The following is a 26,552-nucleotide window of genomic DNA, read 5'->3' on the forward strand; positions in this document are numbered from 1 at the left end:
GAGTTTAATGCTGCTTTGGAAGCCTCAAGTAATTTATAAATTCTAGGGGTCTGAGTATACTTTCAGCAGTCCCTGATACCTTCCACAAGTCCCTGCTGGCCCTAGAGAACTGGAATGCCATTGGTAGGAAAGGTGGGAGCTAACATGATAATTTATGGAAAGCCAGTCTCATTCTGCCAGTACAGAAAATCCTCAGCCCCGAGGAAGGTCTAATACACCAAGCAGGTTTCTCGCTGCATTAAATCAAATCTAATTCATCTTTCCAAGCGCCTGAAAACCAGATTGGAACTGGCTCTCCAAAACAGGTGTTTTCTGATTTCTATCCTTTGACTAATGGAATCTTCCACTGAAAAAGCTGGATCCTCAGAAACCTTTTGAGAAAGATTCTGCTGCCTCTCGCCTTCCGCCCGGAGAGCGCGGCTCCGAGGGTCCCGCCGCAGCCATCCCGTCCGTCCATCTGTCCATCCCGTCCGTCCCCGCGGGCGCAGCCGGGGCACAGCGCCGCCTGGCGGCGCGGGGCAGCAGCGCAGCCGAGCCCGCAGCGCCCCTGGCGGCGGCGGCCGGAGCTGCAGCCGAGCCGTGCCCCGTCCGAGCCGCGCTTCTCTGCCCTGCTACACCGCACACAGCGGCGAAAAAACTGCCCGGCCTCTCCCCAGGGCTGCGCCCGAAAGGCCCCGAATTAAGTTATAGTAATTCGAGGGAAGGGAGTCACATCCTGCATTGCCGCCTCCCTTGGCAGACACCCGTCTTTGAAACCAAGACACCTGCGCTAGGGGTGGTCTCATTTAGGTTGAACAAGACCTCCAAGACTGAGTCAAACCCTGGACCCATCACCACCTTGTCGATTAGACCAGAGTGCTGAGTGCCACATGCAGTCACCACCTGTGACTGTGTTCACAGGAGTCCGAAGGTAAAAGAAGAAACAAAGATCTGACTCCATGTTTCAGAAGGCTTGATTTATTATTTTATGATATATATTACATTAAAACTATACTAAAAGAATAAAAAAGAAAGATTTCATCAGAAGCTAGCTAAGAATAAAAATAATAACAAAAACTTGTAGCTCAGAGTCAGAGCCAGCTGATTGTGATTAGCTATTAATTAGGAACAACTACTTGAGACTAATCACAAATCTACCTGCTGCACTCCACAGCTGCAAATAATCATTATTTACATTTTGTTCCTGAAGCCTCTTAGCTTCTCAGGAAGAAAAGATTTTTCATAAAAAGTGTCTGTGACATCACCTCAAGCACCTGCAGGGACAGGGACTCCATCCCTTCCCTGGGCAGCCCATTCCAATGTTTGACGACCCCTTTAATGAAGAAACGCCCAACCTGAACCTCCCCTGGCACAGCCTGAGGCCGTTTCCCCTTGTCCTGTCCCTGTTCCCTGGAGCAGAGCCCGAACCCCCCTGTCTGTCCCTCCTGCCAGGGGCTGTGCAGAGCCACAGGGTCCCTCTGAGCCTCCTTTTCCCCAGTTAATCCCCCCCAACTCCCCCAGCTGCTCCTCACAGGACTGTGCAGCAGCCCCTTCCCCAGCTGTTTCCTTCTCTGGACACAGTATGGATTGTTCCAAACAAGCCCCAGAGACAGAGTGCTGTGTTGGTGGGACTCACTGCAGGCAGCCAAAGATCCCCGCACCACACGCTGCAAATCAGTCATATGATTTGTTTGGTGTATCACACTCCAGCCCATAGCATTATTTAGTCTTTTTGTAAGATTAGAAAGAAGGGGAAATAATCCCAGCAGATTTGGCTCAACACCTGAGGAGCGCTTAAGCAGAGCACAAGGGCTCCTTTCTGCTCCTACTGCTGAGCAGCCCAGCGGCACGGCCACCGCCCCGAGGGCTCTCACACCGCCCCAGGACCACCCTGCCCCAGTCCTGGCTCCCCTGCTCTGCGCCAAGCTCCCGGAGTGCCAGTGCCCGAACAAAGGGCTTTTTCAGGCATCACAAAGTTACAGCCTGGCTGCAGGAACCGAACCAAATCCTCCTATTTCTGGTAACTAAACTCCATCTAATCTACCCGTAATCCTGCAAATACTGTAAATGTTTGTGTTTCCATTAAGAAAACAAAGCAATCCCACGGGCGGGGGGGGGTCGGGGTGCTGTTTTTAAAGCCTTACAGGAGACTCCCACTGAGTGTCTGGGGATGCACGCCTGCTCCCGGCTCCCTTTGAACGGGAACTCATAGGAGCAGCTCCTTCCCGGGGCCGGCAGAGCTTCCCGGGGCTGCTGCAGCGGGCACAAGGCGGGGGGCGGGATGGGGGATTCGGGGTGCGGGATAGGGCACGCAGGGTGCGGGTTTCGGGGTGCAGGATAGGGCATGCAGGGTGCGGGATGGGGCACGCAGGGTGCGGGTTTCGGGGTACAGGATAGGGCATGCAGGGTGCGGGTTCGGGTGCGGAGGCACGCAGGGTGCGGGTTTCGGGGTGCGGGATGGGGCACGCAGGGTGCGGGTTTCGGGGTGCGGGATGGGGCACGCAGGGTGCGGGATGGGCACGCAGGGTGCGGGATGGGGCACGCAGGGTGCGGGTTTCGGGGTACGGTACGGTCCCGTCCTGTCCGCTCCAGTGCCGCCATCGATAGCTCGGCGCTCAGCCCGCGTGCCCATCGAGTAGCCGGAGCTCGGCTGTGACCTGGCAGCACCCCGAGGCCGCGGGCGCCATCTTGGAGCCGGGCAGGGCGGACCCGCGGGCTTAATAAAGCCGGGCTTAGGGGCCGGACCTGCCGAGGGACAGCCTCAAATACCGGCACCGGGGGGGTGGGGGATCCTCTAGAGCCTAGCTCTGCGGGAAAGGAGCGGGGAGTGCTGCTGGGGTACAAGCTGAACATGGCACGGCCGCGTGTCCTTAGCTGGGGGCGCTGGTGGTGTCTGGGGTGCTCCGGAGCGTGGCCGGTAGGTGAGGGGAGCCGTCCTGCTCCTCATCATTCCTCGCTGGGGCACACCTGCAGGGCTTCCCCGGTACAGCAGGGACACGGAGCTGCTGGAAGGTGTCACAGGAATGATGAGGGCTCTGGCCATCACTAAGGAGAAAGGACTGGGAGCTGTTTATTCCAGAGAAGACTGAGAGGGGATATTTCAAATGCGTGCTAAGAGGATTGGGCCAGACTTGTCAGGCGTACCAGTGGCAGAACAAGGAGCACCGGCCATAAAGTGAAGTATAAGGAGTTCAGTACTGGCCATGAGGTGAAGCACATAGAGTTTAATCTCAACATGAGCCATCATTTCCTTACACTGAAGGCGGCAGAGCCCTGGAACAGCTGCCCAGGGGCGGGCTAGATCTCCCTCTCCGCACCGCAGGAAACCCCCTGGGCCCGTTTCCCTGCCCCCTGCTCTGGGTGGCCGTGCTCTGGCAGGGGGTTTGCCCTGGGCGCTCCTCCGAGCTCCCCTCCCCGCCCGGGCAATCCCCGGTTCCGGGGCTCCGCTCCCGCCGGCCGGCTGGGGCGGCCCCCGCGCATGCGCAGCGGCGCCCGGCGCTCCATGGCACAGGCGCGGTGGCGCTGCCGCTGCGGCCGCGGGAGGAGGAGGAGGAGGAGGCGGCGAGGGGGGGCACGGCAGGAGGAAGATGCCGGGGAAGCTGAAGGTCAAGATCGTGGCGGGGCGCCATTTGCCGGTGATGGACCGCGCCAGCGACCTGACCGACGCCTTCGTGGAGGTTGGTGGCGGGGCGGCGGGCCGGGCCCGCGCGGGGAGGCACCTGCCGGGCCCGAACGGCGCTCCGGGAAGCGCAGCGGGGCTGCGGGGCACGGGCAGGGGCCGCTCCGGGAAGGGGGATCAGGCATCGGGACGGGCTGCCCGGGGCAGGAGCCGCTCCGGGAAGGGGGATCAGGCATCGAGACGGGCTGGCAGGAGCAGGGGCCGCTCCGGGAAGGGGGATCAGGCATGGGGACGGGCTGGCAGGGGCAGGGGCCGCTCCGGGAAGGGGGATCAGGCATGGGGACGGGCTGCCCGGGGCAGGGGCCGCTCCGGGAAGGGGGATCAGGCATCGGGACGGGCTGGCCGGGGCAGGGGCCGCTCCGGGAAGGGGGATCAGGCATGGGGACGGGCTGCCCGGGGCAGGGGCCGCTCCGGGAAGGGGGATCAGGCATGGGGACGGGCTGGCCGGGGCAGGGGCCGCTCCGGGAAGGGGGATCAGGCATCGGGACGGGCTGCCCGGGGCAGGGGCCGCTCCGGGAAGGGGGATCAGGCATCGGGACGGGCTGCCCGGGGCAGGGGCCGCTCCGGGAAGGGGGATCAGGCATCGGGACGGGCTGGCCGGGGCAGGGGCCGCTCCGGGAAGGGGGATCAGGCATGGGGACGGGCTGCCCGGGGCAGGGGCCGCCTCGGGAAGGGGGATCAGGCATCGGGACGGGCTGCCCGGGGCAGGGGCCGCTCCGGGAAGGGGGATCAGGCATCGGGACGGGCTGGCCGGGGCAGGGGCAGGAGCCGTCCCTGGAGGTGCCCGGGTCTCGGTGCCGGTGGTGGTCGGTCACAGCTCGGGCTCGGTGATCCCACAGGGCATTTCCAACCTAACCGGGTCTCTGATCAGACAGAGGTGTTGCAAGGAGGGTGGCGAAGTAGCAAAATAATCTTTAAAGCGGTTGTATTGCTGAGTATATGACTGGGTGTACAGGCTTTGCTTTTAAGGCCAATGTTCGTCTTTCCTTTTAAAACATTTGAAATACTAAAATGTTTTTGAAGGGGGCTTTTTGTCAACAAGTACTTAATATTGTTTGCGTGTTTAAATCGCTTTATTGCACCCGGAGTATCCAGCTTCAACCTTCTTTGCAGTCTCGTAGCTTGCCGCAATGTGTAGGGCCCTTCTAGGAAGGGATTGTAAAATAAGTTGAAGTGCAAAGTAACTGGAACCATTGGAGGCCCGGGTTGGATGGGGCTCCGAGCAGTGTGCTCCAACGGGTGACATCCCTGCCCATGGCAGGGGGTTTGAGTGAGATGGACTTTAGGGTCCCTTCCAATCCAAGCCTTTTTATGATTTCTGTTACATGATCCTTATGTTTTTTGATTCGTTTTTTCCAATATGAATGACTTAGAACATTTCAGAAGCATTCTGTAGGTTTGGGACTCATACTCTGAGAAGAATCAGAGCTATTTAAAAATTGTGTGCTCTGGAAATGTGTGTCTTGAACCCCAAATACTCATTGAGGTGTACCATTTGTAGTTGAAGTTGGCACAGTACTAGAATTAAATAGGAAGACAGAATGCCTTTCTAGACCTGTATACACTGGGAAATATGATACTATCAGTATAAAAATAAATTTGGGGTATGTAAGTCCTGATTTAATTTGGTGCTTAAAAATTTGGTTGATGTTAGACTCTAAGGATAATGCTTAATGGGAGAGTAGGCTGGTGGTCAAGTGAGGATGTATTCCAGCCTTTCAGTGGAGCAGAAATAGTACAGAGCTTTATTTTATTAAATGGAACATAGTGTTTCACTGTTTTGTCAGCTGTTTCACTGGTCAGCTTTTAATTTTTAAAAGCTCTCTTGCAGGCTGCCTGTTAATCTAGTCTGAAATTGCCACAACTCTGATGCTTGCTACTAGGAGACAGGGAAAACAGGACTAGGAAATGCAGCTCACCGAGTTTCATTTGGCCTGGTTTTACTCTGTGTTAGGAGAAACAGCTCCTCTATTCTGTGGGTCTTGTTCCCAGCCCTACTGTCAGGGCAGCAAAGTAGATTGTTGAAATTCATATAGTAAAATACTAGCATAGCAGAAAGGAAAATAACCATTTTCATCAAGATCAGCTTGCTTAGCTGGGTTGCCATGCTGGTCCATGGGTGCCTTGGCACAGATAAGGGTATAGAAATACCCAGGTGGGGGCCTTGCTTTCAGGATTGTTAATTAGGAACAGTGTGGAGTAACTTTCCCTTTCCCTGCATGGAGTAGGCAGTGCAGCAGGTGAGATTTATTGCAAAGTAAGTTGAGATTTAAAGTGTTGTTTTGTTTTTCTGTGTGAGGTTGCTGAAAAACTACAATGTGGTTTTCCTTAAATGAAATGAAATGCAAATGTTAAGGTTCTAGTTGTTTACTAACCTTAAATTTCCTTGTTAAATTTTGCAATATAACCTTAGAACTCGAAAAGAAAATGAGAAGAGACTTCAGAGCTCTTACTTGGCTCAGGTTATGCAAAACTTGGACTTCACTAGCATGAGCACAATGATCCTTGTCCCAGCTCAGAATATTTTGTTACAATTTCTTCCATAAATGTGCTTTTAACTTTGCACAGTGGGCAGCAGTGTGGTGTTTTATTATCTCTACCAGCTTCAATGACCTAGCTGGAGCAGGGGGAAATTCAGTTACAACTGCCTGGGGCTCTAAGGGAACTGATTTACTCCCGAGATAAGGCCTTAAAATAGGCTGGGTGGAGCTCAGGATGCTGGATCCTGGCAGCTTCTGGAGCCAGAACTGGTATTTAATTGGCAGCGCCCTTGCAGCAGTGCTACCATCACTTGATTGTACTTCAGCCAGTGCAGGATCTCTGCAGAGCTGGGAGATGCACCTGTGCACAGTAATCACTGTGTTACTGAGGTGTGCCAGGCGGTCACTTAACGCTGTCCCGAGCAAAATCGCCACAGTGCTCACATCCAGCCCTAAGTTGCCTTTCCAAAATGCGTTTGGCCTTTTAAAAGGTAAAAGCTGTCCAAACCTCTAACTCCAGCACTTCTTTTCCATCTGCCTAGTCACTGTTTTCCTTAGGAGTCTTGAATAAATTTAAAAATGTAAATTTGGGTATTTGTAAGTACCTGGTACGAGGTGTCATGCTTCTTTGAGAAGCAGCATTCGGAGAACTGCAGGTGTTTGGAAATGGTTTGCAGTGAAGGCTGCAGAGAAATAAAGGCTCTTCCGTGTGCTGTGTGGCTTCCTGATGTATGGAGCATCACAGAAATTCAGTTTCACCTTAAAAAAGGAAAGAAGAAGCGCCCACAAAACCCAAATGGGCTTAGCCTGAAATAGATGCCTGTGGAGACCATATGGGTACTGCTCAAATGAGTTATTATGTGGTTGAAGGTGAAATAAGAGATGAAAGCATGGAAAATACTCAATTTTTAGTAGTCCTCTCTCTGTATATATCAAATCCAGTTTGTCTTTATATTTATTTTATCAATTATCTGTGAAGCTGATTGAGAAATCCTAGAGAGAAGAGTAATAAGCTATCAATGTTTAGAATATTTTTCCTTGTAGAAGGCAAGGAGAGTATGTAAAGTGACTTTGAATAGCCAATATAAGTTATATTTTTGCCTCTCAAATGTTTGAGGAGGAAAAGAAACAATTTTAGTAGTGTGACAAGATGAGAGAGATTGATTGGAAATGTCATTGACATGTGGATACTGATATATATATAAATTGAATTGAAAAGCCACTCAGTGAAAAGAAAATTATTTGTTGAAATATGTATTTGAAATTATTTGCATATGTCAATTAAATGAGTTTCAAAATCTTTTTGTTAATATTTGTAGTTGCTAATTGAATGTTTTTGTTTTTAGGTGAAATTTGGAAATACAACATTTAAGACAGATGTGTATCCCAAATCACTTAATCCTCAATGGAATTCTGAGTGGTTCAAATTTGAAGTAAGTATTTTTAAGAGTTGGCCTGTAAGTGTATAGGCACTCTGGTTTAGCTGCCTTAATGAAATAATTGCATTTCCAGCAGAGAGTGAGCACTGAAGTGTATTTGTGTTTACATGCACAAAGCCTTTCCAGCAAACCCAGCTCCAGGCAGACCCTGTTTGCCAAGGGCGTCTCCTTGGCTTTTTAGGAGTGCTTGAGAAGATAAAAGCTTGCCAGGTTGGAGCCAATTGAATGCTGTTCTGTTAGAAGAGAGAGTGCTGCAGTGAAGGTGGGCAAGGGCAGCAGGGCAAAGGCTTTTTCAGTACACTTTTCAGGACATGTGTGTGTAAATAAATACATACATGCGAATGTTCAGGTGTTCTTGTGGGCTTTTTTAATTTTGAGCAAGGAAAGTTAATTGGTATTTGAAGTCTTACATTTGGTGGCAAGGATAATGCAGAGGAGAAAACAAAATTCCTCTGTGAATGTTACAAAATAAAGAGCTTGGACAGCAATTGCTGGACACTTTCTCCTCTCGTTTCCTTACGTAATAATGAGGGCATGCAGCATTTTCCTGTAATTGCTTGGTGCTTTCCAGGATCTAATTTGTTGGTGTCCTTTGACATTATGCCCTGAACGAGTGTTTACATGTTTCTTTCATTTTTTTACTACTTAAAAAATGAGGATTATGTTTAGAATCAATTAATTATTGCAACACTTGAATGTGTAGTTCTGGTTCATTTACTGTGCACTAAGGCAATATTGCAATTCTGCAAACACTTAGATGAGTCATCCCATTGCAGCTAGCAAACTTCATTCTTGGTTTGTGAATTGAACACAAAAATTTGTTAAATGGCTGTCTTTGTTCTAAAAGAAAATAGTCATTATCTGTAGATGGATTATTGCATTTGTTTAGGAAATTGCATGTGTAGAAGTACTGAACTCTTACTGCAGGCTGTGTAAAATACCTGCTTTTAAGCCACTGGTCAGTGATGGGAACACCATGAACTTCAGAGCATAATAGTCCTCTGAGGTATTGTATCTTAAATTTTTTTCTTTCCTTTCTTCCTTATTTTGTCTATTTATTTATTTGTCTATCATATGTATTGTGGAGATACGTGGGGCAGTATTTTAAATGCGACTTAAAATATTGTGGAATTTTAAAATGCATATTCTCTGTAATTGTGCTTTTGTGTTCCTCTGCCAGTGATGGGACAGTTTCCAGGATCTCACCAGTCTCTGAGGGATAAAACCAAAATGAGTGAGAGTGTTGTTTAGCTTCAGGAAGTGACATTGCAGATCTCTCCGTGTCACTGTTCATTACTAACTCTCTTCTCCTCTGCATTTATTTTTCAGCAGTGTTTCCCTGCACATTTTTAAGTACTCAGGTTTTTGTTAATATTTGTGTTGCAGGTGGATGATGAGGAGCTGCAGGATGAGCCCCTGCAGATCACGGTTCTTGACCACGACACGTACAGTGCCAACGATGCCATTGGCAAGGTGTACATAGACATCGACCCTCTGCTCTACAGTGAGGCAGCCACTGTTATTTCAGGGTGGTTTCCAATTTATGATACCATTCATGGTGAGCTTTGCTGATTTCAAACAGGCTTCTCTGGAATCTAATCTGCTTCGTACAATCTCATAAGATGTATTCAGAAATTTGTAATAACTTTAGCTTTGGAGTTGGAAAACCACTTTCCTGGCTTTTTTCCCCCTTATTTTCTGACATGAGAAAATTTCTGGCAGGGGAGTAAAGGCTAGTGCTTGGCAGAATGCCTTCCACAGGACTTGTGACAAGTGGGAAAACATCCTAGTTACTAGTTACTGCAAATTTCTGATTAAAAAAAAGACTCAGACGTATTTGTCTAATTACCACGTGTTTGCTAAACAAATGTAATTTTGCTGGGGTTACTTGAAGTGTGCCTTCCTGGGATTTGGGATAAACTTCACTTGAGATGAAGGGACAAGGATGTGAGATATCTTCAACAGGATGAAATCTCTTTTCCCTGCATTAAGTGCTCTCAGTACTAGGTGGATTTCATCAGAATGTCTTGAAGGTATGAGAAAATAAAGGCAGTGATATTTTTGCTTTTGATTTGGATGGAACAGCTTTTGTCTCAGAGAGCCAATGTCAGTTTAGAGCAATTAACTTGCTGCTTGGATGCCTTCGTGCAGGACATCTCTGTGGCTGCCATTGTCCCCCTCCTTCATTATTCAGGGCGAATTAAATGACCTAATGATGTTCAAAGCTAATTATAAGGCGTTGTTGGGAAATAATTAATGGTGTTCACCAGATGCTCATCATAACTGATGCACAGTATTTTTTGCATTTAAACCAGTTATAGCAAGCAGAAATATTAAGAAATATTGCAAAAATACTGTTTTTCTAAATTACCTTTTTATCCTATGCACATTCTCCTATCACGCATTCTCTTCTGAGCTAAATTATGCAAACACTTGTTTCAGGATGTGTACAGCTGGTAGATTAGAGAGAGTTTGAATTCTCTATATTTTTCCAGATATGTTGGTATTTCATAGGTTTTTTCTATGTAAGTAAAATTGGAATTCTTTTGTTTTCATGCTCATAGCACTAGATTCCAATTATTGTGATTCTTGGCAAACATTAATTGAGCTTCCTTAAAAAGAATAAATACAATGTTCATAACTTTGTATTAATTTTTTTTTCTTTCACCTCAACGTGATTGTTTGTGAAAATGTATAGCCCTGAGGCATTTTCTGTTACAATAACTGAAGGCTTCTTCCTGTTGGGATTTTGGAAGGGAGATGCAGCTGATTTTATTGCAGTAATGTCTGAGCTGAACAACAAATCCAGTGCTGCTGTTTCAGTGTCATGTGCTGGTTGATAAAGGCTTCTGAAGACACGAGAGATTAGACTCATCAAAAAGTTTAGTCCTCAATATGTCAGAACCTATAATGTGTGAAATGATTTTGTTACTGGGTGGGGAAAAGAAGGAAAAGCTCAGAACAGGAAAGTAGAGAAGTCAAAAAGAAATGGTTCTGTGTTGGAAAATAATCCATTTCTAGTAAGGTTTAATCATAGTTGAAAATTAACCTTTTGTCTAGAAGGACTATAATACCTTATTTTTATTTATTTCTTGTCACAGTTGAAATATTTTGCAAACACTTCCTGTGTCACTTTGTGGTTCTAGAAAGAACCATAAATATTTCTCCTTGGGCTGAACTTCAGAGAGGAGCTTTACTGCAGTTGTGGAATTGTTTCAGGGAGGAGACTGAGCAGAGAGAGCACCCTGCAGCAGAGGCCACTGCAGCATCAAGAGGCTGATGGCTTCTCCTTGCCATCTTTCTTATAAAGTTCTGTTTGCTCCAGACAGGATTTGAGGAGTGTTGCTTTCATTGTGCCACAGGCTTGGCAGAACTAGAAACTTCCTCTGAGCCAGTGTCTCTGCAGCAGACCTGAGAGGCAAGGCTATGGCTTCCTGCTCCTCTGGCATTAATAATTAATAACAGGAAATAATTTATAGGTCTAGTTTTGTATTGGTGCAGTTATATTGTTATAACTTCTGGTATTTCATGGTTTTTATTGTCAGGTATACGTGGGGAGATCAACGTGGTGGTGAAAGTAGATCTCTTCAATGATTTAAACAGATTTAGGCAGTCATCCTGTGGCGTCAAGTTTTTTTGCAGTAAGTAGAGGAAAAAAGTTTATTTGAACAAAAACTTTTTCCCTCCTTTTCCTTCTTTGCCTCTTCTGTCTCCCTTCTCATGGCAGAGAAGGGAGCTCATTGCATAAACCTAGTGGAGATAACGTTTACACAAATTGCTTTTCTTTTTTAACACATTTTTACTGTTCACATTTCAAAACAACGTAAGTAGCTGATGGGGTTTTTTAATGCCCAGAAGTTGCATTTCAGTGCCTGTGCATGTGGTGTTATTTTGGGTCCATATCCTTTGAAAGAGGCCCAAAGTGGAAAGGTTTCATTAAGGCACATGCTGTAACTGGTACACACTGGACAGTTACCTTAGCGGGGTGTGTCCATGTTGTCACAGAAAACGGTCTGGATGAAATCACTGTGTGTGTAATGGATGTTTTGTTGCTGCCCTTGGCTGGGAGGCCTGTCTCTCACCCCTTTGCTGTGTGTCTGCACCAGCCACGTCCATCCCCAAGTGCTACCGGGCCGTGGTGATCCACGGCTTCGTGGAGGAGCTGGTGGTGAACGAGGACCCCGAGTACCAGTGGATCGACCGCATCCGGACCCCGCGTGCCTCCAACGAGGCCCGCCAGAGGCTCATCTCGCTCATGTCAGGTACTGCACTGCCCCAGGGCACAGCCACTGCCCCCAGGGCACACAGGTGATGTTTGCCACGTGCCTTATTACCGAGGCAATCCAGCCACACAGAACCGTTCCTTTTTTATTATGTCCCCCTAAAAAGCATCCGTGACCAACCAGCTCCCTACAGTCACAGCCTTTCAGTCCTTGTGTGCAGTTAATAGGAGTGGCACTGTTTGGTTTGCAGTAGAGGGGCAAAAAGTAGGAAATGAGATGAAGTATGCTCAAATAAATTGGTACATGAAGAAATTATAGATGCTTGTTCATATAGATTTTAAAGATGTTGCATTGTTTTGAAGTATTATATATTATTATATTATATGCTATATATTATATATATATTATATATTATTATTATGTATTATTAATGTATTGAAGTATTAAATATGAAGTATTTAGAAACTTACATGAGTTCAACAGCACACCTTGACCTCTCTCTGAATAAGTAGGAAAAAAGGAAAAAAAAAAAAACCTACTGGAAATAAAGACTAGTGGGAAAAAGCTCTGAAATGATATGTTGTTTTGGCAGTCAGAATGGATTTGGAGAGAAAAGCAAAAAGCTGTGTGATTGGTATCACACAGTGTTGTAGGAGACAGAAGTTGTGGCTGGCTCCTTGGCCCAGCTATGTAGGTTTGGGTTTATCACCTGTTCTGCTGACTTGGTTGGCACTCCAAAGGCTGAGTCAAAGACCACGAAAGAGAATAGAAGTGCAACTCTCACTGCAACTCTGAGCTCTTTACCTTTTGTTTTGTAGGTGAATTACAAAGGAAGATTGGCCTGAAGGTGCTGGAAATGAGAGGAAATGCTGTTGTTGGTTATTTGCAGTGTTTTGATTTGGAAGGAGAGTCTGGACTCGTAGTGAGAGCCATAGGAACAGCCTGCACGTTGGATAAATTAAGTAACACATCAGCATTTTTACCTGCATGTAACTCCCCATCCAAAGAAATGAAGGAGTAAGTATGAATTAGTAGCTTGTAGGGAAACAAGTTTCACCTCTCTTCCTTTCATACTCATTCAGTTTTTCATAACCAGTGTGATTTCTTTTTTCCCCAGAATTTGTTTTTCTTTTGTAGTTTTAGTTGTCTGCAATAAGTTTTCTGTTCCACAATTCTGAAATGTTTTAGGTTGGATGAGTTGTTATTCCAGTAGAAGCTGGAGTGGTAGTTCTTACTTAAAATGACTTTCTTTGTATTTATGTAGCAATAGTACTGCATATCCTTGGCTTGTGATCCACCACTTTAATTAGTTCTGCTTTGATGCTGTGTTTGTGCAATGAACATTTTTTGTGAGGATCTCTCACAAATATACTTTTGGTTCAAGCTTAAATGTTTGTAAGTGTATAAGAGAAGATAAATTTTGGATTCTGATTGTTCTGTCAGTGATTTAGACAATGACCCCAAAGAGGTCTCATCTTTTATTGTGTGCTTTGCTTTTTACTGTTGTAAAACAAGGACTATGGCAAAACGGGTAGACAGTGAATTTGCAGAGAAATCTTTTTATGATGAGAATTAGAATTTTGTGATTTTTGTCATATCTACTGCAGCACCAAACAGTTTGAATGTTGTGATATGCATACAAATTAATAGAAATATACTTGCAGTCTTCTTTCAACTGTTGCTACTTTTTTGCATGGATAAATTAGTTATTTTCTGTTTGGTAGAGCAATACAGGAAGGAAAAAACTGCACCAAGAAGTGTATTACGTGTCCTGTATTTCTAGATGTATTGATTGAAGTAGCCATTTTCATTAACTTGAGCTGTTCTGTCACTGCAAGAGAGATGAGGCATTTTGGTTGTGCAGACATCAATTGCTCTGCAAAATTTTGTGAAATATGAGCTGACTTTTAAAAATTACTGGTTTCTATTTCACGGCATAGCTTGTTTGACTTGTCTTGATTTTAAAAAATTGCCTTTAAAAGAACTTCAGGATGCAGTGCAGCATAGAGCAACAGCATGGTGTTTAAAAACATAAAAGGTAGACCTAGTAATTATCAACTTAAAAAGCACCCATAAATAAACCAGTGGCTTTCACTCTGCAGCAAAATGTGGAAATTCCACCTCCCAAATTATCCACGTTCAACTCGGTGATGGATATTGTCTCAGTTCAAAAAATGGGAATGTTTCTCTAAGGCAGCAAAATCAACTGATTTGATTCTTCTTATTCTTGGCTTTACTAACTTGATGGCCTGTTGCCAGAAATCAATGATGCAGTCACAAGCAAGTGCTTAAGCTGTTCCTTTCCCTCCTTTTATTTCATCTGGACTCTTGCATGCTAGGAATTGCAATTCTTAGAGTCTGCTTAGAGTAAGAGATCTCCTCTATCTGAACTTCCCTGAAGTCATTGGTAACATAACTCTGCAACCTGTTTGTATGTATTGTTTTCTTTTCTCCCGCCCTGGCTGCAAACTCTCTCAGGTCTCCGCTGGTTCACGCGCCCAGCCATGGATGCCGCTCGACCCACAACAGCCCAATTCACACTGCTACTGGCTCACGGCTCACTCAGAACTTCTCTGTGTCTGTTCCCACTCTCATCTACACTGGTACGAGTCTGCTGACCCTCGCAGCTGGGCAGAGGCAGCCGCAGGCACAGTGCCCCCGCAGGGCAGGCAGGCAGGCAGGGTAGGCAGGTACCGCCCTCTCTCCTCCCCCGTTTCCTCACGGACACGCCTGCTGTTCCCAGGGTGCTGCAGCTCCAGCAAATGCAGGATAGGTCTTGGACATGCCTCGCAGTCTCTTCCACAAAGCCACGCTCTTCACTGTCACACGCTCTTGCTTCCTGTGAAATTAACTAAAACAATAAGGTGATGTAACTGGGAAACGGTGATTTGAGCTCCTAATTGCTTTCAAACATAATTCACATACAGTAGGTTTTGAAATGGTTCTAGGAAGGGTCTGTGCCATTTGTGGAAGAGATGGTTTTAGAGAGCAGGTAAGTCAAGCTGTGCATAAATAAATTGTTTGTCAATAGAGTTGTTCCCATAAAGATTCTCCTCTTTGTTCTGTTTTTAGCTGTGGCATGCTGCTGATGCTATAGGATAAGGAAACATATCTCTTTTTTTTTTTTTACCTTAAAATGCATATGTGTATATACATAAGTGTATAAATATGTATAAACACAGCTATAATTTGAAATCATTTTTTCTTTATTAAACTAACTCAAAGCATTGTGTATTTGACCAGATTTTTAAGCCATAAACTTTTCAATTTTTTTATTTTGCATATCTATATATAATTTTTTGTCACATCTCATGCCTTTCATTTGGCTTAATTGTTTCATTGTAGATGACGAGCATCTGTGTGTAGGATGCTGAGAGGGTAAAACAGCATTTCTTTGCCTCTGGCCTCATTCCCAGCCTCGCTCCTAAGGAATAGCTGCTGGCCCTGCCCCAGTCCCATCCTGGTGTTTGGATCATGCTGCTGTCAGCCAGGTCCTTTGGCACAGGATTACTGAATATGTTTCCACCTTCTTCTGGCAGGATTCCTTTCAATGAAGATCCCAATCCCAATACATATTCATCAGGACCCTCCACCCCTCTGAAAAACCAAACCTATTCCTTTTCACCTTCCAAGTCCTACAGTCGACAGTCCTCTTCTTCTGACACAGATTTGAGTTTGACACCCAAAACTGGTAAGGCACTTCCACCCACTTTTTGTTTAAGTTGTTTCTCTTTTTATATTTTCATTCAACCCCTTTTGCTTTTTGGCATTTAAGTTATCAAAATGATGTGAAAATTGGAGACCTCACACAGCACACCTCAAGCTCTAAAGGGTTTCTGCAGGGTCCAAATTTCAATCCTGCCTGCATTTCCGCTGTCCTGGATAACATGAAAATTGCTTTTGTAACACAACTGTGTTGTGTTGAAGTCAAGAACATCTCAGAGCATTAAGGGAGTCCTAAGTAATTGCCTTTTCCTTATTTCCTCCATTTCATATCACAGATCATAGGAGTGTATTTCTCACCACAATATGTTAAAGATGGTGTTACTAAAACCATGTAGCCTTCAAGCCTACTGTGTTGGGCCCCAAGTTTACTGCATATATTTATATAATTTTGAACTCCCTTTTGCAAATTCAAAACTACAAATGTAGCAGCCATTGTCTTTTTATTCTCTTGGTATATGGAAAGAGCTTCACATAGACAGTATACACTTTCAAGGTAGCTTAAATTACATTAGAAGTAATCCAGCCATCTTCAAAAAGCATTTTTCTTTTTCCATTGCTTTATCATAATTTTTTCAACTTGTTTTTTTTTCCTCCCTCCTTATTTTTTAGTCTGTGGTTAGAATCATGTCAGTAATAATGCCAGCAAAACTCAAAGAATTAACTGTATGTTTATTTTTCATTATATGACCAATGCTGTGAATTTTGCTACCATGGGGCAAAGTATTTTGTAGAATTGTATATAGAAGTGTGGTTAGTTTTTAAATGATGTTTTAAATTGTGGTGTTTGAAGCCCAGAACATCCTTGGCTCTATATCATGAGACAGATTTTAAGCATTTTAAGGTAGTTGATTCAGCTTTACTTGATAGCACTCCTTTCAAGAATTTTTCCAAGCAGGTAAATTGAATATTACATTCAAATGGAGTTGTATTAAATATTTCATGCAGTTTATTCCCTAGATGTGTTAAAAATTTTCCTAATTAGCAGGCTGTCTTTCTTAGTGCTGTCTTCTCTGTCCCATTTTTAAAACAAACAAGCAAAAAAAAGCACACTTTAATTTTTGTCCTTTTTGAAGGATGTCTGTCCTCTGGGTAACCTATGGTGGTCACTCATTTAAAGGACCTACAGGTAGAACTGGATGCTCATTTTCTTGGGAGCACCCCAAATTCAGGTGTTTGGCTTACTGAATATTTGAAAACCTGTTTCTTTTGATCAGATTTTCCATGGTAGAGATGATGTCCATGTAAAGGATTTAAATGTAACATAGGTGGTCATCTTTCTAGATGTAAGAGTTGTGAGTTTAGGCACGTGCAGCTCACTGTGAGTGAGTGCAGGTTTTAAAGCAGCAGCCTTATGTCTTTCCTGGCAATGTTAGGTGGGTGATAAATCCTGTTGGTTTTAGTCAGTTCCTTCAGAACTGAAACAGATTGTCATTGGTGCCTCGTGTTTGGAGGGATTTTTCAAGTATGTAAAGATGTTTTCAGCTGTCTTGCTAGTATTAAAGCAAACAGTGGGCATAGTTTTGCTTATTAGCACTCTCTTTTTGGCAACTTTTAACTCTGCTGCTGAAACTTGTCCGGAGAGGATTTTCTAGTTACATTTAAACATGCTCTATCTTGCTATGACAAACTCAGTTTTGAATCTTAGTAGACTAAAAGGACAACACCTCATGAGCCATCTGTTTTACCCAAAATTTGATGATATGCAGAAGGCACTTCCATAACATACTAAATTCAGTATGTTGCTTTTAACAATTACTGTATATGTTTAGACCTCTGTTTTCATTTCCCAAGGCTGTTACCAAGTTCAGGCATCTCAGTGTGTAAGTTGGTGATCTCAGTACTTAAATAAAGTTAAAGAAATGCAAATTTCTCATGTGACACATCTGATGTTACCAGGTTCGAGATACCCATTACTCAGGTTGGCTGATGTGAACAAAGAAGTATTTTCTGCTATTTCTGCAGTGTGTCATATTCTCCTTTATTTCTCAGTCAGGTAGTTAGTGTGCTGACATATCTGAGATGGACATTAACCTGGAGAAATGGTGCAGATACCACAATTTCCAGGATGAGTAACAAAACACTGGAGGCTGGAACCTGGATCTGCTTAAGCATCTAATTTTCAATAGCTCCAAATCCAGAGAATATTACCTTGATGTCTTCTGTGAAATGCAACTGTGCTTGTGTTATCCATTCTGGTCTATAAATACATTTGCTGAATTTGGGTTAGAAATTAGAATTCTGGGAGTAGGGATATATTTTATGACACTGAAAATGAACAGAATCAGGCTGACAAAAAGCATGATATTTTTAATCAGATAATACATTCTGATGTGCCATAGCATATGTTTGGAGGAAATGGGTAAGGTGGGAACTCCTTTACTTGATGGGAACTTAGAATTCTACAAGATTTATTACTCTAGAAAATCATAAAACGAATCCATGGCCACTTCAAAAAGAACCTTTTCTACCAAGATAATGCAAGTAATCAGATTAAGTGTGTGCAAAGACTCTGTTGTTTGGGTTTTATTCCATACTATTTGCTATCAAATTTTGATTGGCATTTAAAATGTTTAATTAGCAGGTCTCTAAAAAATTAATTTCAAAATAAAGTTGATCAAGTAATGATTTTTAAAGACACGCTTCTCATGTACGTTGTGGAGCTGTATTGTCATTCCATTTCTTTGTATGTCAAGAAATATTTGCAGTAAGTGTTGATTCATTTAGAGAAAACAGAAATGCTTCATTTTGATTTCTTTTGTCCGTTTCTTTAGTCATCTTCTGAATCTACATCTTTGTCTCTATTACTTTCCTCCACAGCACCTTCCCCACAGGGACCTAGGATTTTCCTGTTTCCCAGCTCCCCTACACTCTCTTGTGATTCCCCACATCTTAAAAAGTCCTGTCTCCTCCTCTCGGGGTCTAGCATTAAACCTCTACACTCTAGCCATGTCAGCCCAGTTGTTCTGAGGAAAAGTGTATCTTTCACTGAAGAGCTGCTTCTGGCTGCTTCTGGTAGGATCTGTCTATTATGGCCTTTTAAACAAACTTTGAAGGAAATGTGTTATTTGATTAACACACAGCTGCTTCTGTAACCCTGGGTTTGCTCAGTTAGCCTCTGAAAACTGCTGGCTACATGACTATGTATTCCATCTCTCACCTCTGCCCCAGAAGCTTGAAACACCTTCAGAACTTCCTAGAGGATTTGAAACAATGTCATTTATGCTGCAGAATTACTTCTTTACCCTTGAAAATTAGCCTTTGCTGATTGGATTGAAATAATTTGCTTTATTTCTAATCCCACACATTGTCCTCACTTTGTTGCTCCTGCATTTTGCATGGAGCAGCTCTCATTGCACTTGCTCATGAATTCATTCATAATTTGCTGAAATAATGGTTGTCAGATGCTACCAGCTCTGCTTTTTAATTTAACCTTTTAAACAAAGCCCATGCTTTTTATTTTTACTGCCCACTTTTTCATTTCACTGACATGGATTATTTTTATAGATTTCAATTAAATAATTGTTGGTATTATTGACTTTGCTTTTTTTGTAGAAACTCTTTCGGTTAGTTTGTATTTTTTGAGTTTGTTTCATGTGTAGAATTTATGCTATGTTTGTCTGTATTTAGTCTTGTATAGTCCCTGACAGTGATGTTTAGAATCAATGCTAAATAGTAAAAGCAATTTAATATTGTTTAATGGGACTATACAGATACTAATAGTTTTGTTTCCTTATCCAAGAACAGCTAAAAATACTCATTGAAAATTACAGTGGTTTTATATCTAATTACATGGTAATGGTAGCTTAGTAACTCTTGAAAATGAATGAATGAAGTTAGGAGTGAATTTATATATACATTATTAAGTCTGGTATTACTTCTAGATCTCCCAGTCTTAGGTAAAACAAATAACTGCATTTGGATATATATTTTCACTCTTTTTCATCCTTACCAGATTCTTGATCAGAAGGAAAAGGAAACTAGCGAGGAATTATTATGTTGAATCAGTTAGAAATTCTGGAGAAGAAAATCGTGGCTTCATTTCTAACTGTTTGCACTGTGCTGTTTGTATTTCATCCTGCTCCTGACACCTTTCTGTTCTTTATGCACTGCTTTCCTCTGCTGCTTAGGGGCTTCTTTTTGCTTTGTCCTCTTAGCCCTGATGGCTTTAGACTTAAGGAATAGCAAGGAGAATGTGTTTTGGGCATGACCTATTACCAAGAAAGTCTGAGTCACTAGTACTGTGTTTGCTTTAGGAAAAGTGCACCTTGGCATGTGTTTGCAGTGCTGTGTGAGCACAGAGCCCCCAGGTCACTGTCAGACACATAACCTGCAGCTCAGCACACTCTGTGAGGGGACATGGCCCTGCAAGTAATGCCCCAGCAAGGTGCCAGTGCACAATCAGGTGCCAGTGCAGCTGCCAGCTTCCTGTGCACAACCCCCTGTGTACAGGCAATGCCCCAGCAAGGGTGCCAGTGCACAATCAGGTGCCAGTGCAGCTGCCAGCTTCCTGTGCACAAACCCCTGTGTACAGGTAATGCCCCAGCAAGGTGCCAGTGCAGCTGCCAGCTTCCTGTGCACAAACCCCTGTGTACAGGTGATGCTCCAGCAAGGTGCCAGTGCACAATCAGGTGCCAGTGCAGCTGCCAGCTTCCTGTGCACAACCCCCTGTGTACAGGCAATGCCCCAGCAAGGGTGCCAGTGCACAATCAGGTGCCAGTGCAGCTGCCAGCTTCCTGTGCACAAACCCCTGTGTACAGGTAATGCCCCAGCAAGGTGCCAGTGCAGCTGCCAGCTTCCTGTGCACAAACCCCTGTGTACAGGTGATGCTCCAGCAAGGTGTCAGTGCACAATCAGGTGCCAGTGCAGCTGCCAGCTTCCTGTGCACAAACCCCTGTGTACAGGTAATGCCACAGCCAAGGTGTCAGTGCAGCTGCCAGCTTCCTGTGCACAAACCCCTGTGTACAGGTAATGCCCCAGCAAGGTGCCAGTGCACAATCAGGTGCCAGTGCAGCTGCCAGCTTCCTGTGCACAACCCCCTGTGTACAGGCAATGCCCCAGCAAGGTGCCAGTGCACAATCAGGTGCCAGTGCAGCTGCCAGCTTCCTGTGCACAACCCCCTGTGTACAGGCAATGCCCCAGCAAGGTGCCAGTGCACAATCAGGTGTCAGTGCAGCTGCCAGCTTCCTGTGCACAACCCCCTGTGTACAGGCGATGCCCCAGCAAGGGTGCTAGTGCACAATCAGGTGCCAGTGCAGCTGCCAGCTTCCTGTGCACAACCCCCTGTGTACAGGTAATGCCACAGCCAAGGTGCCAGTGCAGCTGCCAGCTTCCTGTGCACAAACCCCTGTGTACAGGTAATGCCACAGCCAAGGTGTCAGTGCAGCTGCCAGCTTCCTGTGCACAAACCCCTGTGTACAGGTAATGCCCCAGCAAGGTGCCAGTGCACAATCAGGTGCCAGTGCAGCTGCCAGCTTCCTGTGCACAACCCCCTGTGTACAGGCGATGCCCCAGCAAGGTGCCAGTGCACAATCAGGTGCCAGTGCAGCTGCCAGCTTCCTGTGCACAACCCCCTGTGTACAGGCAATGCCCCAGCAAGGTGCCAGTGCACAATCAGGTGTCAGTGCAGCTGCCAGCTTCCTGTGCACAACCCCCTGTGTACAGGCGATGCCCCAGCAAGGGTGCTAGTGCACAATCAGGTGCCAGTGCAGCTGCCAGCTTCCTGTGCACAACCCCCTGTGTACAGGCAATGCCCCAGCAAGGTGCCAGTGCACAATCAGGTGTCAGGCTGCCAGCTTCCTGTGCACAACCCCCTGTGTACAGGCGATGCCCCAGCAAGGGTGCTAGTGCACAATCAGGTGTCAGTGCAGCTGCCAGCTTCCTGTGCACAAACCCCCTGTGCTAGGGAGAGGGTTGGAGGTGAAACTCTGAAAGAAGAAAAGAGAATTGCCGTGTTATGCAAAATTGGAGTTTATCTCATGTTCATAATCTGCAGGTTATGTGTGTGCCAATATAGTAATCAAATAAGTGTAGTTCTAAATGCTGAGCAGTTGTAGCCCCTAGCTTATTTGAGTGAATCAGATGAGTATTTCATAGTGTAAAATAATTAATAATTTTTTTCCAGAGTTTATATTCAAATCAAAGGATATGCATTGCATTTGTACTTTCTTCTTGCTCCTAATCATGCATTATGTAACTGCTCCTATAATTATGTGTACAGTCTTCTGCTTGTAGTTAGGAAAGGTGGTTTTAGTTACCTGAAACTCTCTGAAAACCAGATTTTTATTACTTCTATTAAATAAAAATATTATAATAATATTAGTGAGAGATACACAACTGTAGAGTAGTCTGACAGAGAGACTCTTTTTGATAAGGGCAGATAATATGGTTTTATAAAAACTTAATGTGAAAATTAGATCTCTATTTAAATAAAAAAAATTATATTGTAGGAAAGAATTTTAAACCCACATATTTAAGTTTTTATATTTTAAAATTGATTTTAATTCAAGTTGACAGTAGGAAAAAATCTTAGATCGGGGGTGTTTGTTCAAATACTTATAAAATCACTGCTAGTTGTGTGAGAAGGAAAACCTAGAACAACCCTCAAACCAAAATTAAATTTTTGATGCTTTTTTTTTTCTTAGAAATTAAAATTATGGGGAAAATTTGACTGTTTTCAATGACTCATTTTTATCTATTTTGAACTCACTCTTTGATTACAAATTATAATATATGTTTCTTTGAATGTCATTTGTACTGATATTCTTCAGGAATGGGCAGTGGGAGTGCTGGAAAAGAAGGGGGGCCATTTAAAACTCTTTTAAGACAACAGACTCAGTCAGCTCTGGAACAAAGGGTAAGGCATTTTATACTTCCATTTCTGGTTTACTGAAGTGAAAATTTATCTTGTTCTAAGTTAATGTTTGCTTTTACTTTGTTTGAAAAAATGTTAGTTTTGGTGTGAACTTAGTACAACTGTTGACTGTTTAATAGCCCTTTTATACACAAATTATTTAAATATGAATATATTACTAAAGCCCTGGGAGAAGTGGAGCAATTAACTATGCACAGCACTCAAGTAATTCCAGTGGTATTAAGAAGTTATGGGAGAAATTACCATTGTGTGGTCTCTGAAAGGTACTGATGCATGTTAAGTTTAACACTTGAGTAAAGACATGATGATAAGGTTTTCACAGAAGCCAAATTCAGGAACATTGGCAGGGCTTTAAACAAGCTGAAAATCCCATTTGGGTTTGGGAAAAGTTTCAGGGTTTTGGGAATGGAGTTGTTACCTTGTGCTCTAGTCAATGGAGTAGAAGGTAGCCTTTAATTGGGAACTTGAAACTGAACTACTTGCCAAGCAGTAAAAGGCATTTATATATTTAAACTTTTTCTCTATTGCACTAAAAATGCCATCTGTCATTAAACTGAACAGACTATATGATGAAAATAGTGGTTTTAATAAATTGTTTACATTTGGAATGAGTAATTGCAACTTTTTTTTATAAACTATACACTGCTTTGATCAAAATGTTGATAGTGAGATGTATTGAAGGAAGAAATGGGAGTATATTCGTACTCAGAAATAAATGTATTGCACCTAAGTGTGGCTGTGTTGACAGGGGTCTCAGGATGAGGGAAGAGATGAGAATGTTGACTCCATGTTTCAGAAGGCTGATTTATTATTTTATGATATATATTATATTAAAACTGTACTAAAAGAACAGAACACAGGATTTCATCAGAAGGCTGGCTAAGAATAGAAAAAGGAATGATGACAAAGGCTTGTGACTGAGACAGTCTGGACAGCTGGCTGTGATTGGCCATTAATTAGAAACAAGCACACGAGCCCAATCCCAGATGCACCTGCTGCATTCCACAGCAGCAGATAACCATTGGGTACATTTTGTTCCTGAGGCCTCTCAGCCTCTCAGGAGGAACGATCCTCAGGGAAGGGTTTTCCATAAAACACGTCGGTGACGCCGGTGCCGTGGGCCGTGTGTGTTGGCTGGGAGCAGAGGCCCTGCAGGTGTGGGGTGTGACTGGGGTTTGCACACACCGGAGCCTGCCTGCAGCGAGTGCTGACTCTGTTCTCCTCTCTTGTGTTCCCGTGGCTAAGGGAGGATCGCCCCGCAGGTTCTGTGCCAGGCGGGTACGTGGCAACAAACGGGACCCCTCAGCCCTCTCCCGCCTGCTGGGGCTTCCAAAGCACCACCTCGCGGACGGGCCTTCGGGAGCCTTCCCACAGTTCTGTGTGATTGTGTTCATGCGGAATTTTTTACATTTGTTGGTTTTAAGAGCATTTCTTAGATCGGTGTATTTTGCATGTTGATACATTTCAGTTAATGTTTTAGTTTAGGTATGAATACAAATCCGTGGCTTTTTGCTTTTAATTTTTTATTTGGCTGAAGGGAATGCATTAAAACAAGCCTTTTTTCTGTTTACCTTTGATTTTGCTAGCATTTAGACTTTCCATGGCTGATCTTTTTATTTCCTTAGGAAGCTTTTTAAAGACAATTAAAAAAGTAACATAAGAGCCCTTAATGTATTTTTAGAGCCTGAATTATTTGCACATTATTTTGATAAGGTCTTTGTATTGGCTAGTAGAAAAAAGATACCGTAAAATGGGATGGAGACATGTTGAATCTGTTATTGATGGCAACTGTGGTGTAACAGCAAAGCATGTGGACAGTTAATTGATAAAAAATATGTTCATTCTGTCTTCTGAAAATTTCATATTGGATGTGGTTTTGCTGTGGTGTTACCTCTTTTGGTTACCTTGAAGCTGAGTTAACTGGAATGAATAACATCTATAAGTTATCTTGTCTGTTTTAGTACTACACACATAAACAGTGCACTCTACTTGTCTGGGTTACTTAGGATAGCAAGTATTTGGGAAAACAAAGAATAAATTCAGTATATATGATGCAGTTTCACATGTATTAGATATATCATAAAATCCCAGAATACTTTGAGGTTTGAGGGACCTTAATGATGATCTTATTCCAGCCACCCTGCCTTGGGCAGGGACACATTCCGTGAGACCAGGTTGCTCAAATAGTTCTTTTGAGTCTTAGATTATTGGGGTATATGGTAATGCTGAGGTACCTGAAAATAAGCTCATTTAGTTGCATGTCTCAACAGCTTTTTTTTAACCAAATGTGGTTTTGGTATATTACTTAAATAACCCTAACTTCAAACTGAACAGAGTTAGTTAGAAGGGTCATAGTCCTCAATTTCTTCCCTGAAAATGGACCTGTAGAAAATACAGCAGTGGAAAGCTCAGGTACATGTTACCTTGCACATTAATAACTGTTAAAAATCCCCTGGACATCTGTAGATAGCAAGAGTAACTGTAGCACTGCTGTCTCTCTGTATATTTTTAACTAAACAAAAAATAGATGCTGCAAATTTTCCATCAGTAGGAAAATTTGATGTTATCTTACTCCTCAAACATTAGCCTATATTTTTGTAGAAATGACAAAAAGCTGCTCTCAGTGGTATTTCATGTCTCACTTCCACAAATTCTGGACAAATTCTGGTTTCTTCCTGTTTTTACATTCTGCAAGTGCTTGAGTGATCTCTTCTGTTGCCTTTTCAAAAGGGGGATCTGGTGGCCTTCATCTCTGAAGGGCACTGCAGGAAATGTGTTTTCTGGGAGATTTGCTTGGCTGAAATCCTGACTTGAACATCTTTCCATCTTTTCTTTCCAGTGACTTCTTACCCACCCATCCCCTCAGTTCAGGTGAAGAAAAGCTGTGAGGTTGTTTGGCCACCTTGGGGGGTGGCACAGTAACTTTGAACTCTTACAGTTTACAACATGTAATTGAGGCTGGAACTTGTATTTAAGTAAGATAATAATAGCATTTTAAAAACCTCTAAATTAAATTAGAAAAGGAAAAAAAGTCTTCATATGAAGTGACGGAGTTCCATCTGTGTCAGAATGAGTGAGAGATTGTTAACAGAATTCTGTCAGAATGGTGCAGTGAGTCTGTCACCCAGATTTGTCTGTGGCTCCAGTTACCTGATAAACACCTTCTTTTATCAGGTGTCATAATACAGGCTTGGGAGTATTGATACATGCACTGAGATAGAACCAAGTTGTTGTTTGCAGTTTGGCCTGGTTTCTAGTGTAGGGAATCAGGCAAACTGCAAGTGTGAGCATGTTAAAATTACTTGCAGTACAAAGCCTTATGGAAAGGAACAGAAAGTGAAAAAACTTCTGAATTTCCATTTAGATGAAAAAACAATGGATTTGCTCAAGCTTTAGAGCATGGAGTATTGTTTCCTTTGCCCACTCCATACTGCTTCAGCCTGGTGTAAATGTGTGTATACAGAGAATGAAAGTGTAGTAAAGGCTTAATGGAATTTCATAAAGGTGGCACATTCAGAAAACTCCTTTCTTCATTCCTGCAGTCCTGGGAAAGAAGTAATTTGAGTATTTTGACTATTTGGGTAACTTGCAAGGCACTTTGCAATCTGTTAGAACCTTCTGGGGGAATCTTCACTGCATCCCTCTCTAGAATCCATCTCAGCTCCTGGAGACCCATCAGTCAAGCAGGTTTGCAGAGTCCTGGGGTGAAATCTTCCTACTTCTTCATTGCATCATAGGGCAAAACTGCAGGGTTTGGCTTTCGGGATTGTTCTTCTTCTGGTTATTGATACTATGGTCACTGATTTAAAGGTTTGCCTCCTAATTTTGAAAGTTTAAGCCAAATGAAAATCCAGAAAACTTGAAGTTTGTAGGAGCTTTTAAAAGTTCTAAGAGTTTCTATTAGAAGGGTGGCAAGAATCCTGAAGTATTAATTCTTAAACCTATGTTGGGCTCTAGTTTAAGATAACTTTTCATGCCATGTATTGCTGGCAGAACCTGATCCTCGCTGAATCTGCAGCATGTGTGCTGTTCAGATAGAAGCTTGGTTGAACTGTACTCTTTCCAAGTATGTGAGAAAGGAATCTATCCTCTACTTTCTCTCATATAAAAATAAGGTGTTTATTTGTTCCATTTAATCAGTTACTATTATACGAA

The 26,552-nt window shown here is 43.6% G+C and overlaps 1 protein-coding gene across 22 annotated transcripts in view; it reads left to right on the forward strand.

Moving 5' to 3' along the window:
• Window positions 1-3,532: 3,532 nt before the first annotated feature.
• The window catches only part of C2CD5 (C2 calcium dependent domain containing 5), a 56,819-nt gene continuing 33,799 nt past the window's right edge, over window positions 3,533-26,552 (forward strand). For 7 of the 22 annotated variants that reach the window (XM_036401355.1, XM_036401360.1, XM_036401362.1 and 4 more), the window contains exons 1-8: window positions 3,534-3,656; window positions 7,485-7,571; window positions 8,964-9,135; window positions 11,123-11,218; window positions 11,684-11,839; window positions 12,619-12,817; window positions 14,279-14,403; window positions 22,294-22,379. In XM_036401355.1, the coding sequence (XP_036257248.1) occupies window positions 3,567-3,656; window positions 7,485-7,571; window positions 8,964-9,135; window positions 11,123-11,218; window positions 11,684-11,839; window positions 12,619-12,817; window positions 14,279-14,403; window positions 22,294-22,379 (1,011 nt within the window). In that variant the 5' untranslated portion in view covers window positions 3,534-3,566. The other 15 variants (XM_054514965.1, XM_054514966.1, XM_036401364.1 and 12 more) reach the window with 6 other exon arrangements.

This window comes from Molothrus ater, chromosome 5 (genome assembly GCF_012460135.2).
Source record: "Molothrus ater isolate BHLD 08-10-18 breed brown headed cowbird chromosome 5, BPBGC_Mater_1.1, whole genome shotgun sequence".
Classification (NCBI taxonomy): domain Eukaryota; kingdom Metazoa; phylum Chordata; class Aves; order Passeriformes; family Icteridae; genus Molothrus; species Molothrus ater.